A 25,561-nucleotide genomic window follows, 5' to 3' on the forward strand; every position below is an offset into this window, starting at 1 on the left:
TTACCTTTTGGAAGCAAAGAGCAAAGGCATGGATGCACCTGATCTCATCTGATCTCAGAAGTTAAGTGGGGTCAGCCCTGGTTAGTACTTGGATGGGAGACTGCCTGGGAATCAGGCTTCCTGCACTGAGCAGGGGGTTGGACTCAATGGTCTTGTAGGCCCCTTTCAACCCTATGTTTCTATGATTCCTAACTGTCAGGTCTCTACATTAAATAGTTTTCTGGCTATAGTTTCTGTTCTGTACGTTTATGGAAATATAGGTGACTATTTTCCTAAAGAAATACTTTGAGACTTAGGTCGGCATAGGTTTATTTACAGTAGACCATTCCACAGAGGTAGAGCCATGCTCTGAATGCAGCATCTCCAGTTAAATGGTCAGATAGCCAGTGAAGGCAAAGACTTCTGCCTGAAATCCTGGAGAGCTCCTGTCAGACAGAGTAAAATATTTTAGAGGCTAAAATAGTTGGGAGGGATGTACAGTGCCCTAAGCTCCTTAGAGGAAAAGTGGGGATAAAGTGTAATAATGTTAAATAACAAAAGATGAGAGTTAGGGCATGAGTTTAGAAGATCGTATGTATATTGATATAAATACTCTGGAATGTGTTAAAATTTGGATTTTGGCATTCTCAGTGATTCAGTCTTAATTTTTTAAAGTATGTTTTTGTCCTCTATTATTGTGGATGAAGTTCAGTTGGTTTATCTTCTTTTCCCAGTGCTCTGCATTTTATCTGGGTTTTGTTGTTTGATTGTTTTATCTGTTCTTTTTTGTGTTTGTATGTAATGATTTCTATGCCTGTTAGCTTACATTTACCTGGAAAAGTGGGGTCTAAATGTTACTACTACCATAAGTTTTCATTATATGCAGGCAGTGTCTGTTGAGGTTACAAAAGTCCAAAGGAGGTTCCTTAAGATTTCAAGATGACATAAGGAACATCACGTTCTTTGCACAGTACTTTCCTAGGTTGGCTTCAGAGGAGCATGAATACCAGACCAGATGGACAAGTAGCCTGGCCTGGTATAAGGCAAGTTTCTGTGTTCCTACACTCTGTGGCAAACCTGAATTTGTTGCTATGTAATGTGTGAAAGAGTCATTAGGATCCAGGCACTAGGCAAAAATTTACTGGGATATCAATGGAAATTATCAATAGAAATATAAATACAAATAAAAACAACCAATTTTCAGCTGAAGTAGACTACCACAGCCTTCATCAAGCAAAGTTTTCAGAAGGAATTTTGATCAATACTTCCATTAAAAACGTTTCATATGAATAATTCATTTTCCAATTTTTTAAAGTTTGCATTTCTGACAAAGAAAAATTATCCCTAAAACTCATACCAAATACAGTATAAACTTACCTGTGGTAATTTTTGAAATAATTAACACTTTGTTTTCTAATGGACTCTTGCAAAACCTCAGATTTGCTACCACAAAATTCTTCTCCAACTTGCATCAGCCTACAACAAATGATATCCTGATTACATATATATTCACCTTGGCATGTAATCGCAGCTGAGAACACTTCCAAAATCTGTTTAGCTGTCACAGTTTCATAGTTCCTACAGCCCCCAAAACTGGATTTCTGTGAATGACCTTTTCAACATTTTCTCAACAGATTAAAAATTAAGATGCCCATGGATCCTTTAGGAAAGTCATGGAAATTTTTAAAAAGTTTTTAAAAAATCAAATTGCTCTACGATTGTCATGTAGGTATACCTAAGGCTAATGGGGGAATAGTTGATTCTGATGCATTTTAGGGTATTTGCTTCTTCTAAAATTTGCAGTCCCATTCACAAACCACTTAAAATCAGAATACTTGGATTTAATACTGATGTAAACTCATCAAAATAAAGCCACAACATCCCTTTAACCACAATTATAGCTGTTTGAACCCTAATAACAGCTTTGACATTGGAAAAAATGAATCCACTTAACCATCAATACAATTCATATCTAAATACAAAGAGTAGGAAAGGAATAACCTTTACCATCACTTGTATTGCCTACCACTACCAGACAACATTGTTAGCTTTTTCTGTCTAATTCTTTCTTGTGTTAACTTCCCATTTGTCACTTCACCAGAATGGCCCCCGAAAATACCTGCTGATAATATCCAGCACAAAGATGAAGTCATCATATTTGAAGTTAGACATGTCAGTGCCCAGCAAATAGGTCTTCACTTTCAGTTGGACATCCTACATAAAAGCAAACATATTGAAGGTCTCTTGACTTACTTCATGTTTCATTTCATGTTTCTACTATCAATGATTGTATTGGCACTGGGCATAAACAGAAACTTCTTAAAGAGCCTGGATGTTCAACCTTAAGTTGAAAAATATGAAATGACCAACATACGTGCAGGGTGGGTTAAAGTTGTTTAATAAGGTTTTTTTAAAAAATAATTATGACGAATTTGTGCCCCTCATATATACCATAACCTATGGCCCAATTAGCACATTCAAGAAGACAAGCAGGAACGAGCATGCATGCAGGTCCCATGCGCCCACTCACCACCCAGGGATACTGTGCAGCAGTATCGCAGCAGGTATGGGGGAACTAGCACACATGCTCACTCCTGCCTGTCTTCTTGACAAACCTTGCGTAGCAACCCATGCGTGGCTTGTTAAGAAATGTGAACAATCTCAGTGGTTTCACAGCCACATTGCTGCCAGTATGCTTTATCTGACAAAACAAGCAACTCAGAGTTTGAGTTCCAATTCTAAATCTTTACTGAACCCACAATCTGGACTGAAACCACACTGGAAATACTATTAATGCCTATAAGATTTTAAGAGTCCTTTTGAAAATACCAGACAGACATTATCATCCAGCTTTCTACCCCAGGCCTTATTGTTAGGAACAACAGAAAACTGTATGTACTGCTTTGAGCCAGGCCACTTAATAGATTTATTTTCATATTACATTTAAGCTATGAGCATTTTTATCAGTAGTATGAGCATTTCTTTGCCATCTGAAGAGAGCCATTTAGCCTTTATAATTTGTTTCTTTGTACTTGGGTACATAAATACCAGTGTATACAAGGCCCAAGTAAAAATTCTGAAGCTGTCAAAAAGATCCAGAAACTTTTATGCCCCAGTGATTTCAGTGGGAATGTGAGACACTGGCTCAACTCATATCCACTGAAATCACTGGGACTGAATTACACTCATTATTGGTATTTGCAATGTATACCCTATCTTGGGGCGGGCAGCGGGAGGAAGGGACCATTGTGCAATGCAACATTTCCTAAGAGACAGATATGAGTTGACCTATGTATCCTGCCCTGTCTCATATTGGCGTATATATTCCACCTAATTTGGCCTAAAACGCCTATCATCCCTCACCACTGGCTATGCTGACTAGGGCTGATGGAAGTTGTAGGCCAAACATCTGGAGGGCCACAAATTGCCCATCCCTGCTCTAAAGAAACTTTAGGATGGCTTATAACACACTAAACATCAGTAAAACATTAACATTAATCACACACATACCCCAAAAGGGCAAAGCAAGACCTTGAAATACCATTAAATAGTACATAGAGAAACAAAGGTCTTCAACTGATGTTTATCTCCCAGAGAATTTTTGGTCTACATCTCTTGTTAACACAAAATGGCACCACCTTTTCATTGTTTTATGATATTTGAACTGTGTTTGAAGGACATAAAACTATGCTACAGAAATAAAGCCATCTTATACTGATGCTACAAACTACCACAGAGAACAGTTTCCTACATTCACTGGATTTTTCAAATAAAATGTATTTCAAGATGAGCATTTGTGAAGGGGTGAGAGTGAAGAGAGCAGTTTGCTAATTCAAAACAAACCTGCCATATTCGTGAAAGTCCATGTTCCAATTTCTTTTTCACATAGCTGCGATCAAAATTAGTCTCTTCAGTGCCCATAATGTTGCTTCCATCTGGAAGATAATTGAAGTAATTTTCACGCAAGCTGCCCGAGGAAAAAAAGTTAGCATTTGCTTTTATAGGCGAGCCAAATTTCAGAGGCTCTAGGCTCCCTTCACTTGTTCTGAGTTGCAACATCTCCAGATGTAAAGGCATTTACACATTAATGCAAATAAGAGGAAGTTACATGTCAAATATCATACATAATCCCATATTGTGAAATGAGCAGAGCAATCCTGTACTGCGCTGGGGCCACCGCCAGAATAGCTGCTGTATCTAACTCAGGGCAGGAGGCGGAAACATGGCAGAAATCAGTATAAAAACTGCCTGCTTGATCGTATTTAAATCATCCATTGCTGGTACAAGAACTCTCTCTGTACCACTCTTTCAGCTCTATCAGAGTAGGTAGTTAGGGTAGGGATCTTATGATGCAGCTGCATCTAGTCCATAATGCATTTTATACAGGCCATGATGCACCAGGCCATAATGCGCTATATATTTAAGGTACAATCCTATGCTTGTTTGGACAGAAAAAAGTCCTACAACTCCCCGCATGGCCGGCTGGGGAATGCCAGGAGTTGTAGGACTTCTTTTTGTCTAAACGTGCATGGGATTTCTCCCTTAAACAATGATCATGGTTCAAACAGCGACATCCAAATTTATATGCAGCTCCTGAGTAAATCCAACACCTGTTATCACTAGTTCCCAAGGACAACCCATCTATCACCTTTATAAATGTGAAGAAAGCACAAAGGGAATATCTTTACTCAAAAAAGACACCAAGAGGAATGTTGCAAAGCACGTGCATACATGTGGGATCTCCTCCTTTAGAAGGTGCTGATGAGTAAGGACACCAGGAGAAATCCAGTCATCCAGCTATTTTGTGTTTTTATTGTTGTTATATACTGCTTATTGAAAGGCTGTTGAGAAAAGAAAAATAATGCCTCTTCCCAAGTATACAGTTCTAGATATATGTCTGGCATCAATGAGCCTCCATTTCCCATGGTTTTCTCCACCCATAACTCCCTTCAGGTCACTGACATGTGTTAAATTCTGTGTCTCACATTTTACAGCAAGGGTGGGAAACCTCTGGCCCTCCAGATTTTGTTGGAGTGAACAGCTCTCATCATCCCTGACCAGTGGCCATGCTGGCTAGGGCTGATAGTAGTTGGAGTCCAACATCATCTGGAAGGACTCAGGTTCCCCCACTTCTGCTTTACACTTTCATTTGACTTGTATGAACCTGCTGCTGAATGTGGCCTGCACATCTTCGCTGCCCCAGCCAACACTCAGAGATGGGCCATGTCAGATGTTATGTGAAAATGTAAAAACTGTATCCACAAACCGGTCATATGTCACTTTCTCAGCTCCAGATTAATGTCTGAAGCAACTCTAAGATGCCCAGTTTTGACAAGGTGTGCAGCACAATCCTCTGCATGTTTACTCAGAAGTAATTCCCATTAATGTACAGTGGGGTTTTAATTCCTAAGACGTCTGCTTAGGATTGCAGACTTAGGCCTGGTTTGGACAACACAACAGACTATCATGGGTTAATTAACCCTCAGGGCATTGCAGTGCATGCCATCTGCCATTAAGAATATGTAAGCACTGGCCAGGAGTTACCATAACTTGTTGCGTAATATGAACTCAGGCAGCAGGGGTTATATTTGAGGGTTAAACAACCCTTGCATAAGTCATGATCTGTTTTTATTTACATAAGGGTTGTTTAAGCCTCACATAACCCCCACCACCCAGGTTCGCACAACACAACAAGCAATGGCTACCCAAAGCCAGGGCTTCCATAGTCCTAATGGTGGATGGCACATGCAGGTAAATTAACCCATGGTGGGCTGTCATGTATGTGAACTGGCCCTTAGAGTATTCATACAGGCTAGAGATATTAGCTACCCATAATACTTCATTGGACAATTATTGTTAAATCTCCTCGATCTGGTAAAATAATAAGCTAAACAAAGATTTATGAACTGCCTCTAACAAAAGAGCTCTTGCTCACATAAACCAGATGTGCTGGACTGCCATCCTTATCTTTTGAAACTGAAACATGGAAATTATTTTTTTCAGACGTTATTTTCAAATAGCAAAACCCATTTCCTACCAGAAGATGAAGGAGGCTCACCATGATCATATTTTTCATGCCACTCCATGGTTCGATAGTAACTGAGCATTACCTCCCATAGGGCTTTGCAGAGGTCGGCAAGGCAGGGAATGTAACTGTCCGATGTAATGTGCTGAAGAACACACACAAAAGATCAGTGAAATGTCCATGTGCTATCTTAATTTAAAGCTTATGCCAAATGCAAAAGATACAAAAATTAACACAGAGGGGGAAAAATAAAAACAAAAAGCAGCTACATACATATAATACATCTGCAAAACATACAGAGGGAACAGTACAAGAAGAGGGAAACCAACTCTTCACCTAACTCTTTAAAAAAAAAAAAAAGTCCCTTTTCAAGCTTAAAACCCCGACATGGATTGCAAATAAAAACTTGTGTTCTTTCAATGAAAAGTGGACAAGTGCATGTTTAGTCTAAATTATCAGCTAATGTTGTATTTATTAAGCGGCAGAAGACTCTAAAGGCACTGAACAATTAATATTTGCGAGGAGATTGTGCATAGCAATTAACTGGGCTTTAAATACACTATCGAACTAAAAAAATTCAATGTGTTCTGGCACTGAGAAATCTGAAGTATTTTTCCTGTCATGAAGTTGCATAAATTAAGGACATACAACATTTAAGTACTTCCGTTAAAGAAATAAAGGTTTTAAACTGCCCTGAATATGCTAGGCATATACAACCTCCTGGCCCTGATCAACCCATCTTACACTGCAGGTGCGGTGATCTTTTAAACCAGACTTTTCTCATTTGTTCCAGCAACAGCAGATCAACTCTTCTGGCTAGGCAAAATAGGCCGTTGTCCAAGTAAGTGAGAAACCATTGCTTAAAAATAAGTTGCCATAGTTGCTGAAGAGGATCGGCTGATGCAAGGAAGCAACCACAGCAGCACCTGTTGTTTTTTTTCTCTCCTCCCCTCTGCAGGCGTGCAGGGAGAGCCAACACTAAGCAGTCCCTGAAACATCTCTTGCAGCTGCCATCAGTGTTATGTATTAACTTATTACATTTCTATACCGCCCAATAGCTGAAGTTCTCTGGGTGATTCACAGCCAGTTCTGAATGCTGGCAGAAAGAAGCCGCCTTTTTGCCTTCAAAATTCCAAATGTGCGGAAGTGGACTCCCACCCTCAGGATCTCTCATTAGAAGTGAAGTTGGGAACGGTGCTACTGAGGCTCCCACCAAAGCTGATTACCGATTCAAATATTTTATTCACTTTGCATGCAGTGGACTAAAGATATAATTTCATTATCTCAACATTATTAGTATCTCTGAAGCACTGCTTACCAGCAAGAGCATTGGTAAAAGCTCCAACTGATTGTAGTGGGGTTAAAATTGAGAATGTGACCGTCAGCACAAAGTTTCCATGCTAGATTCTGGAAATGTCTCATCTTCCCTGCATTAATTTACTACAATTGTATGGATGAGCTCAGTTAAATATGTAACAGAATCAACTATACCTTCATTTTTGTCTATCCATCCATATTTCTCACTACTATGAAGCATCTTTTTCTAGAAAATGTCTGGAATGGGTTTATTTTTAAAGATCTCTTTTAGTAGGGCAGGCAGATACAAGAACGCTTGCAAATGTAAAACATTCCAAACCGCTGTATGACCACATACCGTGCAGAGGTCCTTATACTGAAGCTTCTGAAATTTGGTGTCTGTATTTCCTGCACATAGCTCTACATATCCGAGAACAACTTGGAATACTGTGTTGTGAATGGCTTGAGTAAAGTGCATATGCAGTTGGTCCATTGCTGTCTGAAAAAAGATTGGGGGCAGGAGAGTCAATAATATATCATATAAATATCCAGTTCCTTGGTTCCTGTTCTTTTTTCACTCTCTGCAGTTCCAAGCCTTCCTGACCTTTGGAGCATTCAAGCACAATGCTGGTTTAGTTTTTCCCCCAAGAAGTGAATGGCTACTATTGAGGTCACCAGTATCAAGGATGAAGATCAGACTTTCCCCCCACCCCAGACAATCACCTAATGCAACCCATTTAGTCTCTCCAAAATGACTTAGGCCGCACTCCTATACACACTTGCCTTAGAGCAAGTCACACTGAACTCAACGGAGCTTACTGTTGAATAGATATGTATAGGATTGCACTGTTAATGACTTAGTAGTTTCTATGGTACAAAGTAAAAGCGATTGCAATCAGGGATATCACTGGGGATACCAGTGTCAGAAAACAGTGCCTAAATGGTGCTCCCAGGTGCAATGCTGTATTTTTTCCCCCCTGTAGACGTTAATGGTTGCTGAAGTACAAACTAACAAAACATACTGGGAGTCACTGCTGGAATGGCAAAACCTACCCCCTGTCCCTGGTACTAAACAGCCAAGCTACGGGGAGCCCTTGGGGCATAGAGTTCAGTGATGAAAACATATTGACAAGAAGCCAAGGACGATAAATAATACCGGTTACAGCATCAATCAAAACAAAATTGAAACAGAAGAATGAAAGAAAGAAAGAAAGAAAGAAAGAAAGAAAGAAAGAAAGAAAGAAAGAAAGAAAGAACTGGGAGACTATACCTAATTCTGGAAAGTAACCTAAAGGCTGCAATCCTATACCCATTTTCCTGGGAGTAAGGCCCATTTAACTCACTGTGACTTACTTTTGAGTAGGCATATACAGGATCACATTGGAAGTACGAGACCCTAGATTTAATAATGCAGCCGGAAAACAGATTGGCCCTAGATAAGGATTAGCAAGTGAAGGATTGTATCAAATGCGAAGCTGAGGAACGGTAAATCCTCTTGCACTCGGTCATGCCTACAATAATTTTTTTTGCACAGGATTCAACAAATGAGATCTCATTTAAAGAAAAGTTGACCCAAGAAATTGATGGGAGGAAGAAGGTAGATGTGCAGTAGGTGCTTGCCAAGTCTGCCATTAAGCAAAGCCAGCCTGGTCTGGTTGCCAACACAAGAAGTCCCCAACCATTGCACAGCTATGTTTGTTTACTTCTCAAAAGAACTAGTGGGCATGCACCACGAACATTTATACTTCCAACTCCGTCTTTCCAGGGAGCATTAAATACAATGTTAGCTACTCTCAAGGGCAGATATGTGTCTGTGCAAGACATCCATCTTGGGTGGAGAAAACGCTGAACAGGCCATGAGGAAGCACCCTAAGGGTGCAATCAATTCCTGAGATTCGATTTTCCTTCAGCTGTGATTTTACTTTTTCTCCTGGGGTGTGTATCCACTGCACCACTAGTGCCTACAGACAAAGGCTGCCTATCCGTAACTGACTGGACAGTATTGAGTTTGTAAATAAAAATATTTGTACACTTTGGTCATTCTTATAATCACTCTTAACATTCGAAGCAAGAAACCCAAATGGTGAGACAAGCTTTGTATCAGGACATCATTTCACACGAAGAATGCTAACCTGCGTTTTCCCAAGTAGTCTGTAAGCCTGCTGCACCTTGGTATAATGGCTGATGTCAAAGTTCTTGCAGATTTTGGAAAGCGCTACATCTAACTGTTCCTACAAAGTTAAAACATGAATATTCAGTAAAAAGAAATTATACCGTATGAAGAATTCTTGTTGAGACATTCATTTTGTGACAATAAAGCAAAATGCCATCTAATCATTTGAATGGCTTCAGCCATTCAGACAAGATATTCACTTTTCTGTCAGAATCGATATACTGAATTCTCACCTCAATTTGCTCCAAAGTGTCCTGCAATTTTGAATTTAATTCACTGCAAAACAATAGAGTCCAACATTAGACTTTCTAAAACTAAGCCAAGACGTTATATGATGGTTTCAGAAAAATATGAATGTTGTGACACATCACTTTAATTTGGCAGATCTTTTCAAGGCCATTCTTCCAAAATATAGTGTGTACAATATATTTTGTGCTAGTAACACAGAGACGTGGTTAACACAACACAACAGTCAAAAGAGGCTTAATTTACCCACAGGGGCTGCTGTATCACGCCGGGCACCCATGGGCGCCATTTTTACAGAGATCCACCAAAAGCAAAAGGTTTCTTCAGATCACAACTCTCCCCACAGATAGGTCTGCAGTGCCATGCAAAACCAGAAGTGGGAAATATGATTTTTAAACAAACCCTGACTACTTTTGTACAAGTTCCACACGTTCACAAACCATTATTTGTGAAAGCAAAGAAAGCATCAAAACAACCCTGGAATATTTAAATACATTCTCATTTTGTAACACAACTAAGCCAATATGCATAGAACAGCCTTTCCCGACCTGGTGGCCTCCAGATGTGATGGACTATAACCCCCAACCAGCTGGCTGGGGGATTCTGGGAGCTGAAGTCCAGGATATCTGGAGGGCACCAGGTTGGGAAAGGCTGGCAGAGGATATATGCTGTACTGTACTGTAAGGAACACTGTATCTTTTACATATATGATTCCAAGTGTATTTTATTCTTTTAAATATTTTTACTGTATTTTATATTTTTAACTGTTCTATGTCATTTTAGTTCTTTAACTGTTTGGAATCTGCCTAGAAAACATTAGTTGTTGGGCAGATTAGAACTGTAATAAATGAATGAATGAGTGAGTGAGTGAGTGAGTGAGTGAAAATAATGGAAGTACAGATGGGAGGGGTTAAGTATGCATGCTGAATTTTAATACTTGCAATCTGTATAGTCGATAGCTTGGCTAACTTGTTATATGCATGAATGAAGAAACAAACTAATGAACAAAAAACTCTCCTCCTAAGGAAACCCAAGGGGGCTGGGAGTCTAGAGAGCATCATGACTGTGCAGACTTAACTTGGGTACAGTGAGGAATGTGGGCCGGGGTGGGGAGTGGGGATTAAATATTCATTATGAAAAAAAATTGCCCTGAAGAATAGCTTTAAAGTAGTGCAATCACCAAGCGTTACATATTTTAATACACTGCTAAGAAAGCACGACATCGTATGAAATGAAAATGAAAATCTATCTTAATGAGTAATTAGATTTTTTAATACATCCCTATAACTTTAGTTTTTCAAAAAGTGAATATGGTTCAGACAGCACCATTTCCGGTAAACATACCCCATACTAACTGCAACACCACTTAAAATGTATAGCTATATGCAAAAGACTAGCATCATGTACAATCCTCACTTATACACCGCAGTTCTTACCTATATACTAGCAAAAAGGTCTCCGTGGACAGAGGGCCTGTATATTGCCACAAGCCTTTCAGGGAGCAATGTGCCTCTGTTCAACCTGCACACAACCCATTGTACCCGATTCTCGCTGCACAAGATCCCCATCGGTGGGGCCCAGGATACTCATCATCACATGGAGAAGGCAAGTCTTGTGCTCATTGCCGACAACATTCTCAAGCACGGTGCTTTACTTCTCCCAGTAACATTTTTAAAAACTTAAGTCTTCAAAAGGGGGAAGAAAGATACTAGAATTCTTAAATGGATTGTACGGAAAACTATGCAGACAGCGGTATGATTCCCAATATCTGATTTCTGGGTTGTATCAAACATTGGTCATCCCCCAGCAGAATGGAAACCATTGGTGGAATGGGTTTCCCTGCCCTACTGAAGCCCCCTGCATGCCCCCGAAATCTGCTCTGGGTGGTTGGGGGGCCCTCCAGAGCAGATGGTGGGGCTGCAGGCTAGGGGAGAACAAAGGGAAGTCCCAATGCGCAAGTAGAAATCCACTGTGCAACAATGCTGGATTTAAGTTTCTGTCTGGTAGTGTTCAAGATCAAGTAGGCAGAGAGCTGGGCTTTTAACGTATGCTTTGTTTTGCTTAAATGAATTAATATTTTATTTTAATGAAATTTTTAAAATCTTGTTTATCCTCCATCCTGACTGCTTGAATTTGTTATGCCTGACTCAGTCATTATTGTTGTTTACATGCCACTGTTGTGCTTTTCAAATTGTTTTTAATAGTTGATGCTAGCCACCTTGGGGATTTCAATTTTAGAACACAAAGGCACAATATAAATGTTTTAATAAAAAAATATGACACCTCAAAGTCTCTAAAATTGGTCAAATAAACAGGACACTGTTCTAGACAATCAGCTTGCTTCAGTTCTCAGTTCCCCTGAACTGTCTTGCAAGGTGTTCTTGTTCATCTAGGTCTGCTCATATGCAACACCTATGGGCCTCTCATATGGGCCTCTTCTATGCAAAGTATGTGCTCTACCACTGAGCTATCATCCCTCCTCTAACAGCAAAATATTTGTTTATCTACTGTCTGCTCTGACACCATTGGCTTTCTCGGGTATCAGGCAGCAGTCGCCCCACTTAACCTGTCACTTGATCCTCTTTTTTATGGGAGATAACAGGGATTGAATCTGGGACCTTTTGTAAGCAAAGCATATGTTCTATCACTGAGCCATTGTCCCTCCCCTAGGCCTATTCATGGCCTAAATGGCACGTTCATGGCTACAGCATATGCACCCATGTTGTTGGAGGGCAACATTGCCAAACCATTAAGAGAGGGAGGAATATGCCCATAATTTATACTGTATTTTATGGTTGCAATTGTTTTGAACCGCCCAGAGACTTTCAGCTATTGGGCGGTATAGAAATTTATTTATTTATACTTATTTATTTATCGTATGGAACATTCACATCACGTTACAATAAAAACATAGAGCATAACAATTATGAACTATAAAATATAGACAGGAAGATCACAAACATACGTCTAGGTTACAGGTATAGTTTTTTGCTTCAGTTGTCACAGCCAGTAAATCAGCAAAGTCTCCACTGTAGGCTCGGTTTTGACATTCTGTCACTATGTGTTGGACAGTTTGTTTTTCAGCCCCACAATCACAATATGATGATGTTATTTTGCCCCATTTATAATGGGCATCTGCACATCTTCCATGACCCGTGCAAATTCGGTTCAAGGTTGTCCATATTGCATGGGGCTGGTCAAATCCAGGTGGTTTTTTCAAGATGCAGGGCAAGCTTTGGCATTGTGGAGGACAGTTTCCTAGCCAATGTTGTTTCCATGTGTTGTGGATATTAATAAACAAACAAACTTCCTGCAATATTGAGAGTTGCATGCTTCTTTCTTACAGCAAGGGTCAGGAGAAGGTAGGTCTCCAGATGCTTGGAATTTCAACTCCCAGAAGCCGCTGCTAACATGAGCAATGGTAAGGAATACCGGGGGTTGAAGTCCAAAACATCTGGAGGTCTACTTTCTGCCCACTCCTGTCCTATAAGATAGAAACCATGTCTGGAACAGTATATGAATGCTGTGTGCTGCCTACCAGCATGCCAACTAAACAGAGACTGCACCTCAGAATAGCTTGTGTCGTTGCAGTGTGCTGGGCACAACCACAGCAGAAGCCACATCTCTTCTGCTGCTTCTGCATTGGTCCAAGCACCAGGTACAGGTTACCATTTAAAAACTGGTATCTGGTATACAGGGATCCATTTAATCAGCTCAGAGTCCTTTCAGATGCCAAATATATATGTTACACAATTGTTAGAAATCCTCTTTAAAAAAATTGATTCTTCTCGCATAGTGGAAAAAATATAGCTAGGAGGAACAAAGGAGAAGACCATTTGACAACCCCCACCTTCTTCCTTGCGACTCTTTCCAAAATGAGCTTCACAGAGGGAAGCTGTACATTCCATTTAGAGCTGATTATTTTCAGGACAAATTGTTTCTTTGGTACATCACATATTAGAGTGGGGGGAAATGTACTGCAAATTCCCTTTGTTTATATCAGAGTAAATTGACAGAAATCCACAGTGCACAGCTCAAATCCATAACATGTAACAAAATCAAATATAACAGTCCCCAGGCATAATGATTTGATCTTTCAAAGTTGCAATTAATTGTGCCAATGCATTAATTTGTGGCATTCATTTTATTCCACCAATTAATTAAGATGTATTAAGAGGGCCCTGTTTATCCTAGCCTCTGTTAGCCTGACATGAATCAAAAGGGAGCAACACCATATCAGAGGAGGGAAAGCAGCAAAGCCAAAAGGTCCAAGTCGAATATATTAAAGGAAATCAAGTAATGGATATATCTAACATCAGTATTTGCTCAGGAATCATAATGCATTTTAAAAAACAATTTTGGGATAATATATTTATATAATACCATTGTTTAAAATGAGTATGTGTTTATTCTTATGTCCTGCCTTTCTTCTGCCCGCCACCCTAGAAAAATGAAAAGGTAGCTAACAAATAGGAATGGGTTATTCCCAGTCCATGTCAGTTTCACAAGTGTTTGTAAGTCCATTCTGCTCCATTTCCACATAAATGTGCAAAAAGTGCATTATTTTTCAACGTATTTTTTCACTAAAACCACGTTACCCTAACACATGCATTTGACCTTAAAGTATGTTTTTGTACACATTTTATATGCATGTGGGCACATTTTTGAGCTGAGAATTGTATTGCAACATTCAGAGAAGTGCAAAAACCAAAGGATAACTGTGCATTAGTCCAGGAAGTGCAAATCAGGTCAGTTTGCTTAAAAATTAAAAACTAACATAATCGTCAAGCATCCCTATCCACAACAACAAAAAATGAAACGTGGATGGGTGAAAGAAGGCCACTTGCTATCCCACCCTCTCTTGCAAAGCGCCTGGCTGTCGAAAGAGTCCAACTGAGAAGAGGCTGATTAGCATTTGGACCGGGCAGGCAGTGGAAGGGGCAAGGTGATCTCATGGTCTGTCCACCTCCTTAAATGAGGTATGTCCATAACTGGGGGGGTTTCAATACACTGGGCATGCATTTTTGGATTATATTTTCATCTTCTATTAATCTGAAGTACTATTTAAACAGAAGATCTCAATAATTGAGAAGTATAAATCGCAATACTCAAATATCCCAGCAAATCCCATCAGTAACGTGTTCTTGTATGCATCAGAATGCCCACAAGATTAATAAAGCCTGCTTTACGTTTATTTCAACTCTGAGAGCCCAGCCACTCATTAAAAATTACAGAGAATTACAATACATTCATTATTGTGTCAAGACGATCTGCTAGGAAGCTTTCTTCATGCTAATGCCAAGACCTAAGACAGCCTTCTCCATTCCAGTGCCCTCCAAATGTATTGGACTACATTTCCCACTATGCCCATGATGGCTAGGGATGAAGAGAGCTGTAGTATAACACATCTGGAAGGCACCAGTTGGAGAAGGTTGCCCTTCAGATTTTGTGGCTGCTCTAGAAAGATTCCTTCCTCCCCACTCGCCAGAGGATAAAGTTGTAATTTATCATAAATTGTCCCATGGCATATAATTTGCCAAACAAAGAAGCCAGGAATCAGGGCTTCATCTCTTCCCATTGTTACTATTTTCTAGCTCTCCGCTGCTTCTGCTTCCTTGCCTCTCTTCCGGCCTCTCCTTGTCCCAACCTGTATCGCGTTGCAAGATCATGCCTTCCACTTTCATGGGAAGTGAGGGCAGGACACAAACATAGAGGGAAGGGAATGTCTTCAAAAAGCTTTAAACAGAGATCCTCTGACTATAAATTTTTCAATAATAATCAGAATTAGTTAACCGGAAAGAGATAGAGCCAAAGTTGTTATAAGAGTGAACTATTTATTGAGATATACAGGTTACTATACCCCCAAACTCAGGTTGATTCAGTAGATTCTCCCATCTCATTCAACTTCAGAAAAAATCATGGGGCGGTAAGGTCACTATTATTCAGTGCCAGAAGCAGAAGAAAAAAAGCATGTGAAATGCTTTTAAAGTGGGATGGTTAGGGCAGACTCAGTTACATCCACCTGAAATAGAATGGGATAGCAGGTGGGATTAGGGGCCACGGAAATGGTGAGAGATGAACAAATGTGTTATGGAGTCAGAGGACCAAACTACATGTGACATTAGGCAGGTGCTAAAAAAAAAAAAAAAAAAGAACGTGCTTACCCCAGCTGCTTTTATTCTGGAGAAAAATCAGCAGCCATGTGGCCCCAATCTGAATAGGGGCCTTCACCAGTTTTCTGCTGAAAACCACTCCCTCCTGGCTGCTTTTCGGCCCCAAAAGTGCTGTGTATTGCAAATAGCAGCCATGGGGCAGGGGTCCCCGATTTGCAGAAGAAAACTAGACTGGGACCCCATGGCTGCTTTTTCACCAAAATAAAAGCAGCTAAGTTAAGCATGGTTGTTTCAATACGTGACGAACATCGTGTGTAGTTTAACCCAGAGAACACTGAAGAGAAACTGGGAGCAATAGTGCATGAAGTATCCACAGCCCTTCCTTTCCCACTGGAAGTTCCATTAAGGGCCAAACTAGATGGCACGCTAAATGAATTACTGCATTTGCACATCTTTGAATGTGTATTGAAAAAAGCAGTCACAGATCTCCCTCCCACAGCAAGGCCCCATTGTTCATAGTTCAAATCCTGAAAGCTGTGCTTTTCCCCAGGAGAGAAGCTGCTCTGTGAGCACATGTGTGAACAGTGGCTTTGGGGAGGGGCAATTTTTATCAGGAAAAAGGTGCAGAGGGAAAGGGTAAAAAAAAAACACCCTCCCCCACAGTCTTGATCCAGATCAGGGAAACCCTGTAGCTGCTATTTTAAGAAAAGCATTTAAAAGTAAAATAAATGGGATCGTGCATTTAATGTATTGTCCAGTTCGATCCTTAGACAACAACCCCACCCCATTTCTAAGCTTCCCAGCAGAAACCACTAATACGCTTTCTGATTCTTTTCTACAAGCAGAAGAGCTGGAAATTATTATTTTTTGCACACTGAAGCAAAGCAAAGATTCTGAGAACTTTAAGCAAGCTACTAACCTTTCCATTAGAAACCATATTCCAGTCTCTACACATAACAACCATCAGATTCTTAGACCATCTTAGTGACAGGCCCTTTTCTGCACCTTGTCCATTTATAGTACCACAATCCAGTATCTCCCAAAGTGCTTGGCCTACACTGCAAAGCTTTGAGGGCTCCAAAGAGAATGAGTTCTGCACACCCAGGAACGATCCTATTTTCTTCTATACATTGTTAAGTGTACTTTACACACCCAATTTCGTACCCCATATGCACATATTGGCACATTCCTGGATGCGAGGAACAGCAGGTAGCCTCCACATATGTAGGATATCTTGTTCATGCCAAACCCTACTGTGGCCACATACCTGTGGCATTGAATCTCTTTTAGCCTAAAGACTGAATTTAATTTCAGAGCAGCTCTCACAGGCTGCATTTCAGTAGTGGGTGAGGCTGAAGACAAAATGGGGCAGGGCCTGCTATATATTTTATATACACTATACTGGTATATATAATATATACCAGTATATTTTAGCTTAACGTTCTTATTACCAGTAACTAAGCCTTAGAAGAGGCATTTCAACCTTTTGGAATAGGGGAAATGCAAAAAAGCTGGGAAGCCACCAGAAAATAAGCAGTCAGGGAGAGCGGGGTGGTGGTGGTGGCCAGTGGAAGGGGGCATGATCAAATGGGGAACCCAGGAAGGCCAGATTGGGACACCAGGTAGACCAGATTGGGACCCCAACTAGACCAGATTTGGCCCATGGACCTGAAGTTCTGTACCCCTGTTTTACACAAAGTATTTGCACAATGCTCTGATCAAAACTTGCTATGAATGTTTACTCAGAAGTAAATCCTACCATCTCCAGGTAAGTGTGTTTAGGATTACAGCTTTAAGCTACAGTCCAAACAAATATATTATGCAGCACTTTTCAGCCTTCAGCACAAAACAATCCATTATTGTTATAATGGAAGCACTATCTTGCTAACAATTAAGCCACTTAAGACCCATGTGGCATTTTCATTATTAGCAGCCACTACATGCATTCAGGACATTTTATAAAAGTTTAATTGCACTTTACAAGCCTTTTATAACACCCTCCGCCCCGAAAACAATAATAAGTCTTTTTCCCCAGCTAGAAAAATTAATTTCCAGCACTGGTGCCCAGCAAATTCATATTAGCTAGCAATTCCCCAAAGTGTTGCATGTTCCTTCCTTGTCCCTGCTTAACCGAAGGAAAGAACTGGCTTTTGAAAATGCCTATCGTGCTACCTTATGCAACTGTAGTGTTTGAAAGTGCTAGCTGCTTTCTGACATTCCAGGCACAGTTGTATGGCGCCCGGGTAATCCTCCTCCTGTGGGAAATAAAACATATAGTAAGAAAACAAAAGCATTATTCTTTTAAAAAATAACTGTCAGCATGGTATAGCATGAGATAAGGCTGGCTCATCTGCCCATGACTACTGCCTTTGGCATTTCCTATCTTCCCCCACATAACAAAGAGTTTGCTGGTTAGCTGCTGCTCATCCATCAAAGCTGTTGAGTCCTGCATACAGAATTAGAACAGACTGGCCAGAAAGAGCAATGCTACTGGCATTCATTCATTCATTCATTCATTCATTCCATTTATTACATTTCCATACCGCTGAATAGCTGAAGTTCTCTGGGCGGTTTACAAAGATTAAAAACCATTAGAAATACATATACCAAATGTAAAACCATTTACAGACGAACATATAAACAGACAGCACAGACACAGACAACATATATCTAAAATAATTTCAAACCATCAACAATAAGACAAATCCAGGACCTGATTAAAACCTCATCATATGCTGCCAAATGCCTGAAAGAGAAAGATCTTAATCTAGCAATGAAAAAGTGTTGGCACCAGGCATGCCTCACTGGGGAAATCATTCCACAACTGGGGGGCTGCCACCAAAAAGGCCCTCTCCCTTGTTGCCATCCTCCAAGCTTTCCTCGGAGGAGGCACCTGGAGGAGGGCCTCAGATGCTGAACATAGTGTATGGGTAGGTTCATGTCAGGAGAGGCACTCTTTCAGGTTTTCTGGTCTCAGCCATGTCAAGCTTTATAGATTAAAACCAGTACCTTGTATCCAGCTCAGAAACATACATGCCACCAGAGCAAGCGGGCCAGAATTGGTCTTATATGCTTGAACCTTCTCGTCCCTATTATCAAGTTGGCCGCCGCATTTTGCGCAAGCTGCAGCTTCTGAACAGTCTTCAAAGGCAGCCCCATGTAGAGCACATTGCAGTAATCTAACTTGGAGGTTACCAGACCATAGACAACTGAAGCCAGGTTATCCCTGTCCGAATAGGGGCGCAACTGGGCCACCAACCGAAGTTGGTAGAAGGCACAGTTGTGCCAGGTCCACACCCTGAGAGGCTACTGCACAATTAAAGGTTATATTGGGTTGGATCCAGATTTATGCTGAATCAGCTGTGCTGGCAGAAGTGGACTTCCTCGCCCCTCCTTCCCATGTCAGCTCCTTCCACACCCCCAAAAATGCTACACAGAGAGTCAGGAGACCCTGCTGAATGGGATTAGCGTGGGGGAGCAGGGTAACCCTAAAAATTGGGTAGAGGGGCCTTCTGCAAGCAGAGCCCTTCCTCTCATGGAAGACCCCTTCCTCTAGGAAGGCAGATCCTAGATCCAACCCACAGACACCAAGAACTGTTACTTTCACCACAGTTCTACGACAACAGGGGTAGGCAACCTTTTGGGGGCAAGGGGCACATTTGGCAATTTGAGAAACTGTCCTGGGCACCACCACAAAATGGGTGTGCTGCAGATGAAAGAATCAGCTGGCATCTACCTACCATCTTTGTTTGCTAAAAAAATCTCTGAGCTCCCATGCGGCCCAGAGACATTCATGGGAGAAGAAGACAGGAGCAGCTAGAAGCCCTCAGCTTTGCTCCCATGCAGCCCAGAGGCATTCATGGGAGAAGAAGATAGAAGCAGCTAGAGGCCCTCAACTTTGCTCCCATGCAGCCCAGAGGCATTCATGGGAGAAGAAGATAGGAGCAGCTAGAGGCCCTCAACTTTGCTCCAGCTGCCAGTAAGAAATTGTGTCTTTTCTTTTCTTTTTTGAGTAAAGTGGGAGAGGTAGGACACCTCGGCAGGCACCTCAAATGATCTCCAGGGGTGCACTGGTGCCTGTGGGTACCACGTTGCCTTCCCTTGTAGGACAGGGACACATATACTGAGTAAACTTCTCCATTATCTGCAATTATTAAAGGTACAGAGGTCATCACAGGGTCTGAACTAGAAACTCTAAGGGGGAAGCAGGTCCCTGAGAGAGGTTGGTCAATTGCAGTTCACGGACTGGTTAGTTCAAATCAACCACCAGAAAGGGTGGGAAGAAAGGTAAACATGAGGCTGAGTCACTCTAGGCTGGCTCCCTTCTGTGTAGCTCAAAAATGTGAAAGAATGAGCAGTGACTGGAATGGGGCGGGGGATGAAAGAGAGAGAACACCTCCTGCTATTCATTTCACTTCCTTCTGACCATAGCTGCTTCAACTTATAAACAGACACAACCATTCCCACAGCTGAAGGTGGTGCAGGAGAGACATGGAGCAATCAAGGCCTTGCCTCCCTCTTCAAAGGGAGCTATAACAGCGTTCAGCTTTTAATACAGAGGTGGACAACTTGTGACCCTCTAGATATTTTGGCCTATGACTCCCTAGCCAGCACAGCCAATGGTGAGGGCTGATGGGAGCTGTAAGCCAAAACATCTGGAGGGCCACAGGTTGCCTACCCATGCTCTACTACACTGAGAATGCTTAAGAGGACAAAGAAATGTTCTTCCAACCACAATTAAAATAGAGTCCAATAGATTCTTACCTCCAACATTTCACTTAAGCGCACATCTGTTTGTTGCTAGGAATTAAAGGAAAAAGAGGTCACTGTACATATCATTAAAATTAGAAAACTATACTGATAGCTAAAACATAAATTCTGCTCTTACCAGGGTTTTTATTGTTCTTAGAGATTTTAGCAGCCCCATTAGCAACTGACGTTTTCGCTGATTTGCAAGAAGGCCCAAGCTGGCTTGAGTAAAACCTTCCTTTGCTGTATTCAGATGCCTGCAGAAGTCAACAATTTTTTTTTTTTAAGGAAAGGCTTATCATCATGGAATACAACTGGCTTTGTATAAGATCTTGGTTATGCTGCACTAAGTCTGTATTCTAAATCAAAGGTTAGTTCTAATATAAAATCCAGAATAAAAGAAGTATCCCTACACACACACACACACACACACACACAGTCACAAAGGCGAAGGAACCTTTGCGGAGTCATACCCCATTCAAACAAAATTCTACAAAATATAGATTCAGTTCAGATAGAACACCCATCAATTATGGTTTGACATTTTTGCCGCATTCTCAAGTCACGCTAAACCATAGTTTAGTGTGACATGAACAAGGAGGAAAAAGTCACAGTGAGTCTTGGACATCCATGCTCCCCCTTCCCTTTTTTCCTCCCATGCAGCCAATAAGAGTTTGGAATATTTTGCTTAACCACGTTTTTTCATGTCTTCTGGACCAACAACCATTTACTACGGTTTCTTTCAAACAAGCAAACTTAGTTATTGAAGCTGGCTTGTTTAAACTAATTATAGGTAAGATTAACCACAGTTCCAGGTCTAGATGACACTGCAAGCTGTGGTTAAGCAAAAACTTCTGAACTCTCTGCTTCTGAACTCTCTGAATGTCGTGCAGGAAAAGGGGAGGGGGAGCATGCAAGCCCAAGCCTCCTTGCAGCTCATTTCTGCTTCACATTGTGTTAAACTATGGTTTAGTGTGATGTTCGAACATGGCCAGTGTCTAAATTGACACACCATAAATATAACAATCACTCCACCTCCAACTACATTTAGTGCAAACCATGCTTCAATGTGATGTCTGAACTGAGTTACAGGAATCCCAAACGGGAGCACTATGTGTGTGCCAATGTGCATAACAGAGCTTCTTGCTTGCAAGGCCTGTCTCATATAAGCAGAGGGAGCATATGTAGAACTTCTCTTTCCACTACAGTGACAAGACAGCCTCTGTGGGCAGGGGCATAAACATGCATGTGCACATCAGAGTCCACAACTCTAATAAATTGCTGGGTTAGGCTGAGGATTTTAAATCCTCACAAGAACTAGTCTGATGTAGACGGTGTTGGACTTAAACTAGAAACCTACATTTGGATCCCTGCTCAGCAAAATAGTTATCAGGAATTCCTGGGGCAGTCTCTCTCTCTCTCTCTGCCTAAGCTGTTCATAAGTACATAAGAAGAGCCATGCTGAGCCATCTAGTCCAGCATTCTGTTTACACAGTGGCCAACCAGGCTGCCCATGGAAAACCCACAAGCAGGACATGAGTGCAACAGCACCCTCCAGCCCATGTTCCCCAGCAACTGGTGTACATAGGCATACTGCCTCTGATACCGGAGGTAGCATATAGCCATCAGGACTGGTAGCCATTGGTAGCCTTCTCCTCCATGAATTTGTCCATTCCCCTTTTAAACGCATCACCACATCTTGTGGAAGTGAAAGCTATAGTTTAACTATGCAGCGTGTAAAGAAGTCCTTCCTTTCATCCATCCTGAATCTCCTACCAATCAGCTTCATGGGATGACCCCAGGTTCTAGCATGATGGGAGACAGAGAAAAATGTCTCCCTATCCATTTTCTCCACACCAAGCATAATTTCACAGGATCATTTGGAGGATAACGGGGGAAAAAGGGGAGGGGCCCACCCCCCACATATGCCAAGGGAAGGGCAAGTGTAAACCTCCAGATGCTGTTGGACTGCAACTCCACTCATTCCTCACCACTGTTTACGCTGGTTAGAGTTGATGGAAGCTGCAGTCCAACAACATCTGGAGGGCAAATGTCCCCAAGCCCTGAGATATGCCTTCTTGAGCTCCTTGGGGAAAAGGCAGCATACTAAAGTGACCAATAAATAAGAAAATTCACAGTAAAGTAGCTAGAAAACTAGTTCTAAAATGCTACTCATTTTGTCTTTTATTCTGCAAAGCAATAAAGCGTCATTAGAAGATTACTGTACCGTCTTCCATTTGTGCAAATGACAGCAGCTAACTGAAGGCTAGTCTGTAATGATGTAACTCGTTCAAGTTCCTACAGAAATGTAATAGAATCCATTTATTTCTCCAAGGATACAAAACTATTCTGTTAAAAAGAGATGCCCTCTTAAACGCATAGTTAATTCACATCAGCCCATCTCTTTAGAAAAATACACAGACACTGAGAAAGCAATCCTATGGCCCCTAGACAGAGTCTAGGGGGCCATAGGATACTTTGGATTCCTGGGGCCTGTTTCCACGAGTGATGTCCTCCAAACTGGCTACGTGTGGAGGCTGTTAGGGATACGTGACATCGTGGCCATCCAGCAGCCACCCTGGAGCTTATCAGGGAAAAACGGATTTCCTGAGGCTGCTTAAAGTCCGATTATTTTCCTCAAGTCGGGTTCTTCCTGGTATAGTTGCTGTGTGCCCAAACCTCAGGTATGCTAGCCCTGCCCAGGGGTGTGTCTTTCACTGTGACCCTGGTCAAGGGGTGTTTCCTGTCCCTGTGTTTCCCAGAACAAACCAATTAGAGTCTACTCAGAAGTAACTCCCACTGTGCTGAATGAGGCTTGTCCTCTGAATGCCCACATTAGAACTTACAGAAATCACCCTCAATTGAAATGGCAGAGTTTAAAGCTCAATTCCCTAAGTGTGGTTAAGCATGATCGCAATTCTCCACTGTTTGGTTTATTGCCTTAGGAAGTAACTATTTCACAGCTTCGTTGTAGAGATCCTTCACAGTATCGGTTTGGTTAGAAAGGGGGTTGGTTTCCCATTCCTGTGTGTGTGTGTCCCCCGCCCAGGACAAGCATATGTGTGTCTACTCAGAAGTAAGACCCATTGTGTTCAATGAGGCTTGGGGCTTGTTGGAAAGCTTGTCTTGCAAATGTGCACAAGGGGAAGTAACTACTTTGCACCTTCCTTAAGGAGCCGGGGCGGGGGGGGAAGCCTCTCTTATCAGTTGAGCAGCCCCTGCCACTCAGATTACGTTCACTCCAACCTCCAACCCAGAACTAAGTTATGTGAAGCCACTTAGTATGGTGCGACATACACCCCCATGAAGCCCTGCCCAGACCAAAAGCGGCTCCTACAAAAATGCGGTGAGCCACTCCTCCCTTCTCCTTCCATTGTCCTGGAAACATGGTCCTGGATCTGAGGGTGGACACACTGCTCCAACCTTGGACCCAGTAGTCCAAGCTCCCTGCCCCCTCCCAGCTGGGGTACAGAGAACCTTGCTGGCAACCTCAGAGACGACAGAATGAGGGCGCTCCCATGGGCAGGGAAGGGAGAGGACCGGGGAAGCAGGGATACAAGCTATCCCCAACATTCTCCAGCCTCCTTCCCTCCCGCTCCCACAACACCTCAGCTAGATGGGCAAAAACGCCTGTCTAGCTAAAATGCAGAGCAGGACAGTGCAAAGATTGCCTCCAGCACCCCTCCCACTCTGCATCAGATGGCCGTAAGCTCCCAAGTTTGGAGGCTTACGGCTATCCCCATAGGATTGCACCCTAAAGAGCTTAAACATAGTAGTAGTGCATTGTTTATGACCTTGAACCATCAAAAGGGATTATGACGTCTTAGTACAAAATCATGTATAACCAACAGACAGGGGGCTCATAATCTTAGATTAGTTGTTGATCTAGTTGCTTTAAACTCTGAAAGAACTGATCAGGCGACCATCATTTCCTTGGATGCAGAAAAGGCCTTCAACAAAATTCATTGGAAATTTATTTTTACCACATTAGACTAATTTTGCTTTTCCTGTAGAATTTTTGAAATGGGTTAAAATTTTATACACCCTAGAGTGTGAGTAATGACCAACGGTTTATTCTTTTTTTTTCCTAGGGCGGGGCACACAAGGTTGCCCACTTTCCCATTTGATATTCAATTTATGTTTGGAAACCCCTGGCATGTGCTATTCGACAAAATAATAGTATTCCTGGATTTGTCCATTTTGGATTAGAATTTAAAATTAGTCGTTATGCTGATGATCTTTTGTTGTTTATTTCAAGACTCCAGTCGTCGGTTCCAGCTTTGATAAAACTGATTAATACTTTTGGTGAATTGTCCAGTTATTCAATTAATTGGTCAAAGTCAGAAATAATGCCAATTGGACATAGGATATACTCTAGTGTATTAGCCAATTGGCGATTTGGACGGTGCCCAGAGTTTATTACTTATTTGGGAATAATTATTCCTAGAGAAATATCTCAAATTATTAGTTTAAATTTACACAAGGTGATTAATGATATTTCATGGGATATAAATAGGCATCTTTAAAGTTGAGTTTATGGGGTAAAGTGAATACACCTAAGATGAATACATACCCCGAATTACTTATGTTATACGTGGGATTCCTATACTTATACCTGGCAAATATTTCCAAAAAGTCAATGCTTTCTTTTGTAAACTCTTTTGGGGTTCCCCTCCACCAAGAATATCTTTTAAAAGGATGCAACTTCCAGTTAATGAAGGCAGGTTCGGTTTTCCGGATCTAGCTATGTACTTATTTGCTGACCTCTACTAAATTTTGGTCTTTTCCACTCAAATTAGATTTTCCTGCGTGGTCATTATTGGAATCTTCTTATCTGGAGCCTCTATTTAAATGGATGGCATTAGGTTCTTGGCATATTAAGGTAGACAGAGCTCCTCCCACAATTTTGGCAGTTAGGGAAGTTTGGCGTATATAATGTCATGTCAATTACAGTTTGATCCATTTTCCCATTTGCTAAAT

General features: G+C 41.5%; 1 protein-coding gene across 4 annotated transcripts in view; it reads right to left on the reverse strand.

Annotated features, from left to right (window-relative positions):
* The window catches only part of VPS50 (VPS50 subunit of EARP/GARPII complex), a 108,668-nt gene that overhangs the window by 54,741 nt on the left and 28,366 nt on the right, over positions 1 to 25,561 (reverse strand). For 2 of the 4 annotated variants that reach the window (XM_084858837.1, XM_084858835.1), the window contains exons 6-16: positions 22,809 to 22,879; positions 20,721 to 20,838; positions 20,597 to 20,632; positions 18,005 to 18,087; positions 9,707 to 9,749; positions 9,433 to 9,531; positions 7,659 to 7,799; positions 6,038 to 6,149; positions 3,823 to 3,914; positions 2,099 to 2,193; positions 1,357 to 1,455 (exon numbers count right to left, since the gene is read on the reverse strand). In XM_084858837.1, the coding sequence (XP_084714963.1) occupies positions 1,357 to 1,455; positions 2,099 to 2,193; positions 3,823 to 3,914; positions 6,038 to 6,149; positions 7,659 to 7,799; positions 9,433 to 9,531; positions 9,707 to 9,749; positions 18,005 to 18,087; positions 20,597 to 20,632; positions 20,721 to 20,838; positions 22,809 to 22,879 (989 nt within the window). Of the gene's footprint in view, positions 1 to 1,356; positions 1,456 to 2,098; positions 2,194 to 3,822; positions 3,915 to 6,016; positions 6,150 to 7,658; positions 7,800 to 9,432; positions 9,532 to 9,706; positions 9,750 to 18,004; positions 18,088 to 20,596; positions 20,633 to 20,720; positions 20,839 to 22,808; positions 22,880 to 25,561 lie in introns of all 4 variants that reach the window. The other 2 variants (XM_084858836.1, XM_084858834.1) reach the window with 1 other exon arrangement.

The sequence above is a fragment of the Heloderma suspectum genome, chromosome 5 (genome assembly GCF_057233095.1).
Source record: "Heloderma suspectum isolate Gila_16-S chromosome 5, 16-S_ref, whole genome shotgun sequence".
Taxonomy (NCBI): domain Eukaryota; kingdom Metazoa; phylum Chordata; class Lepidosauria; order Squamata; family Helodermatidae; genus Heloderma; species Heloderma suspectum.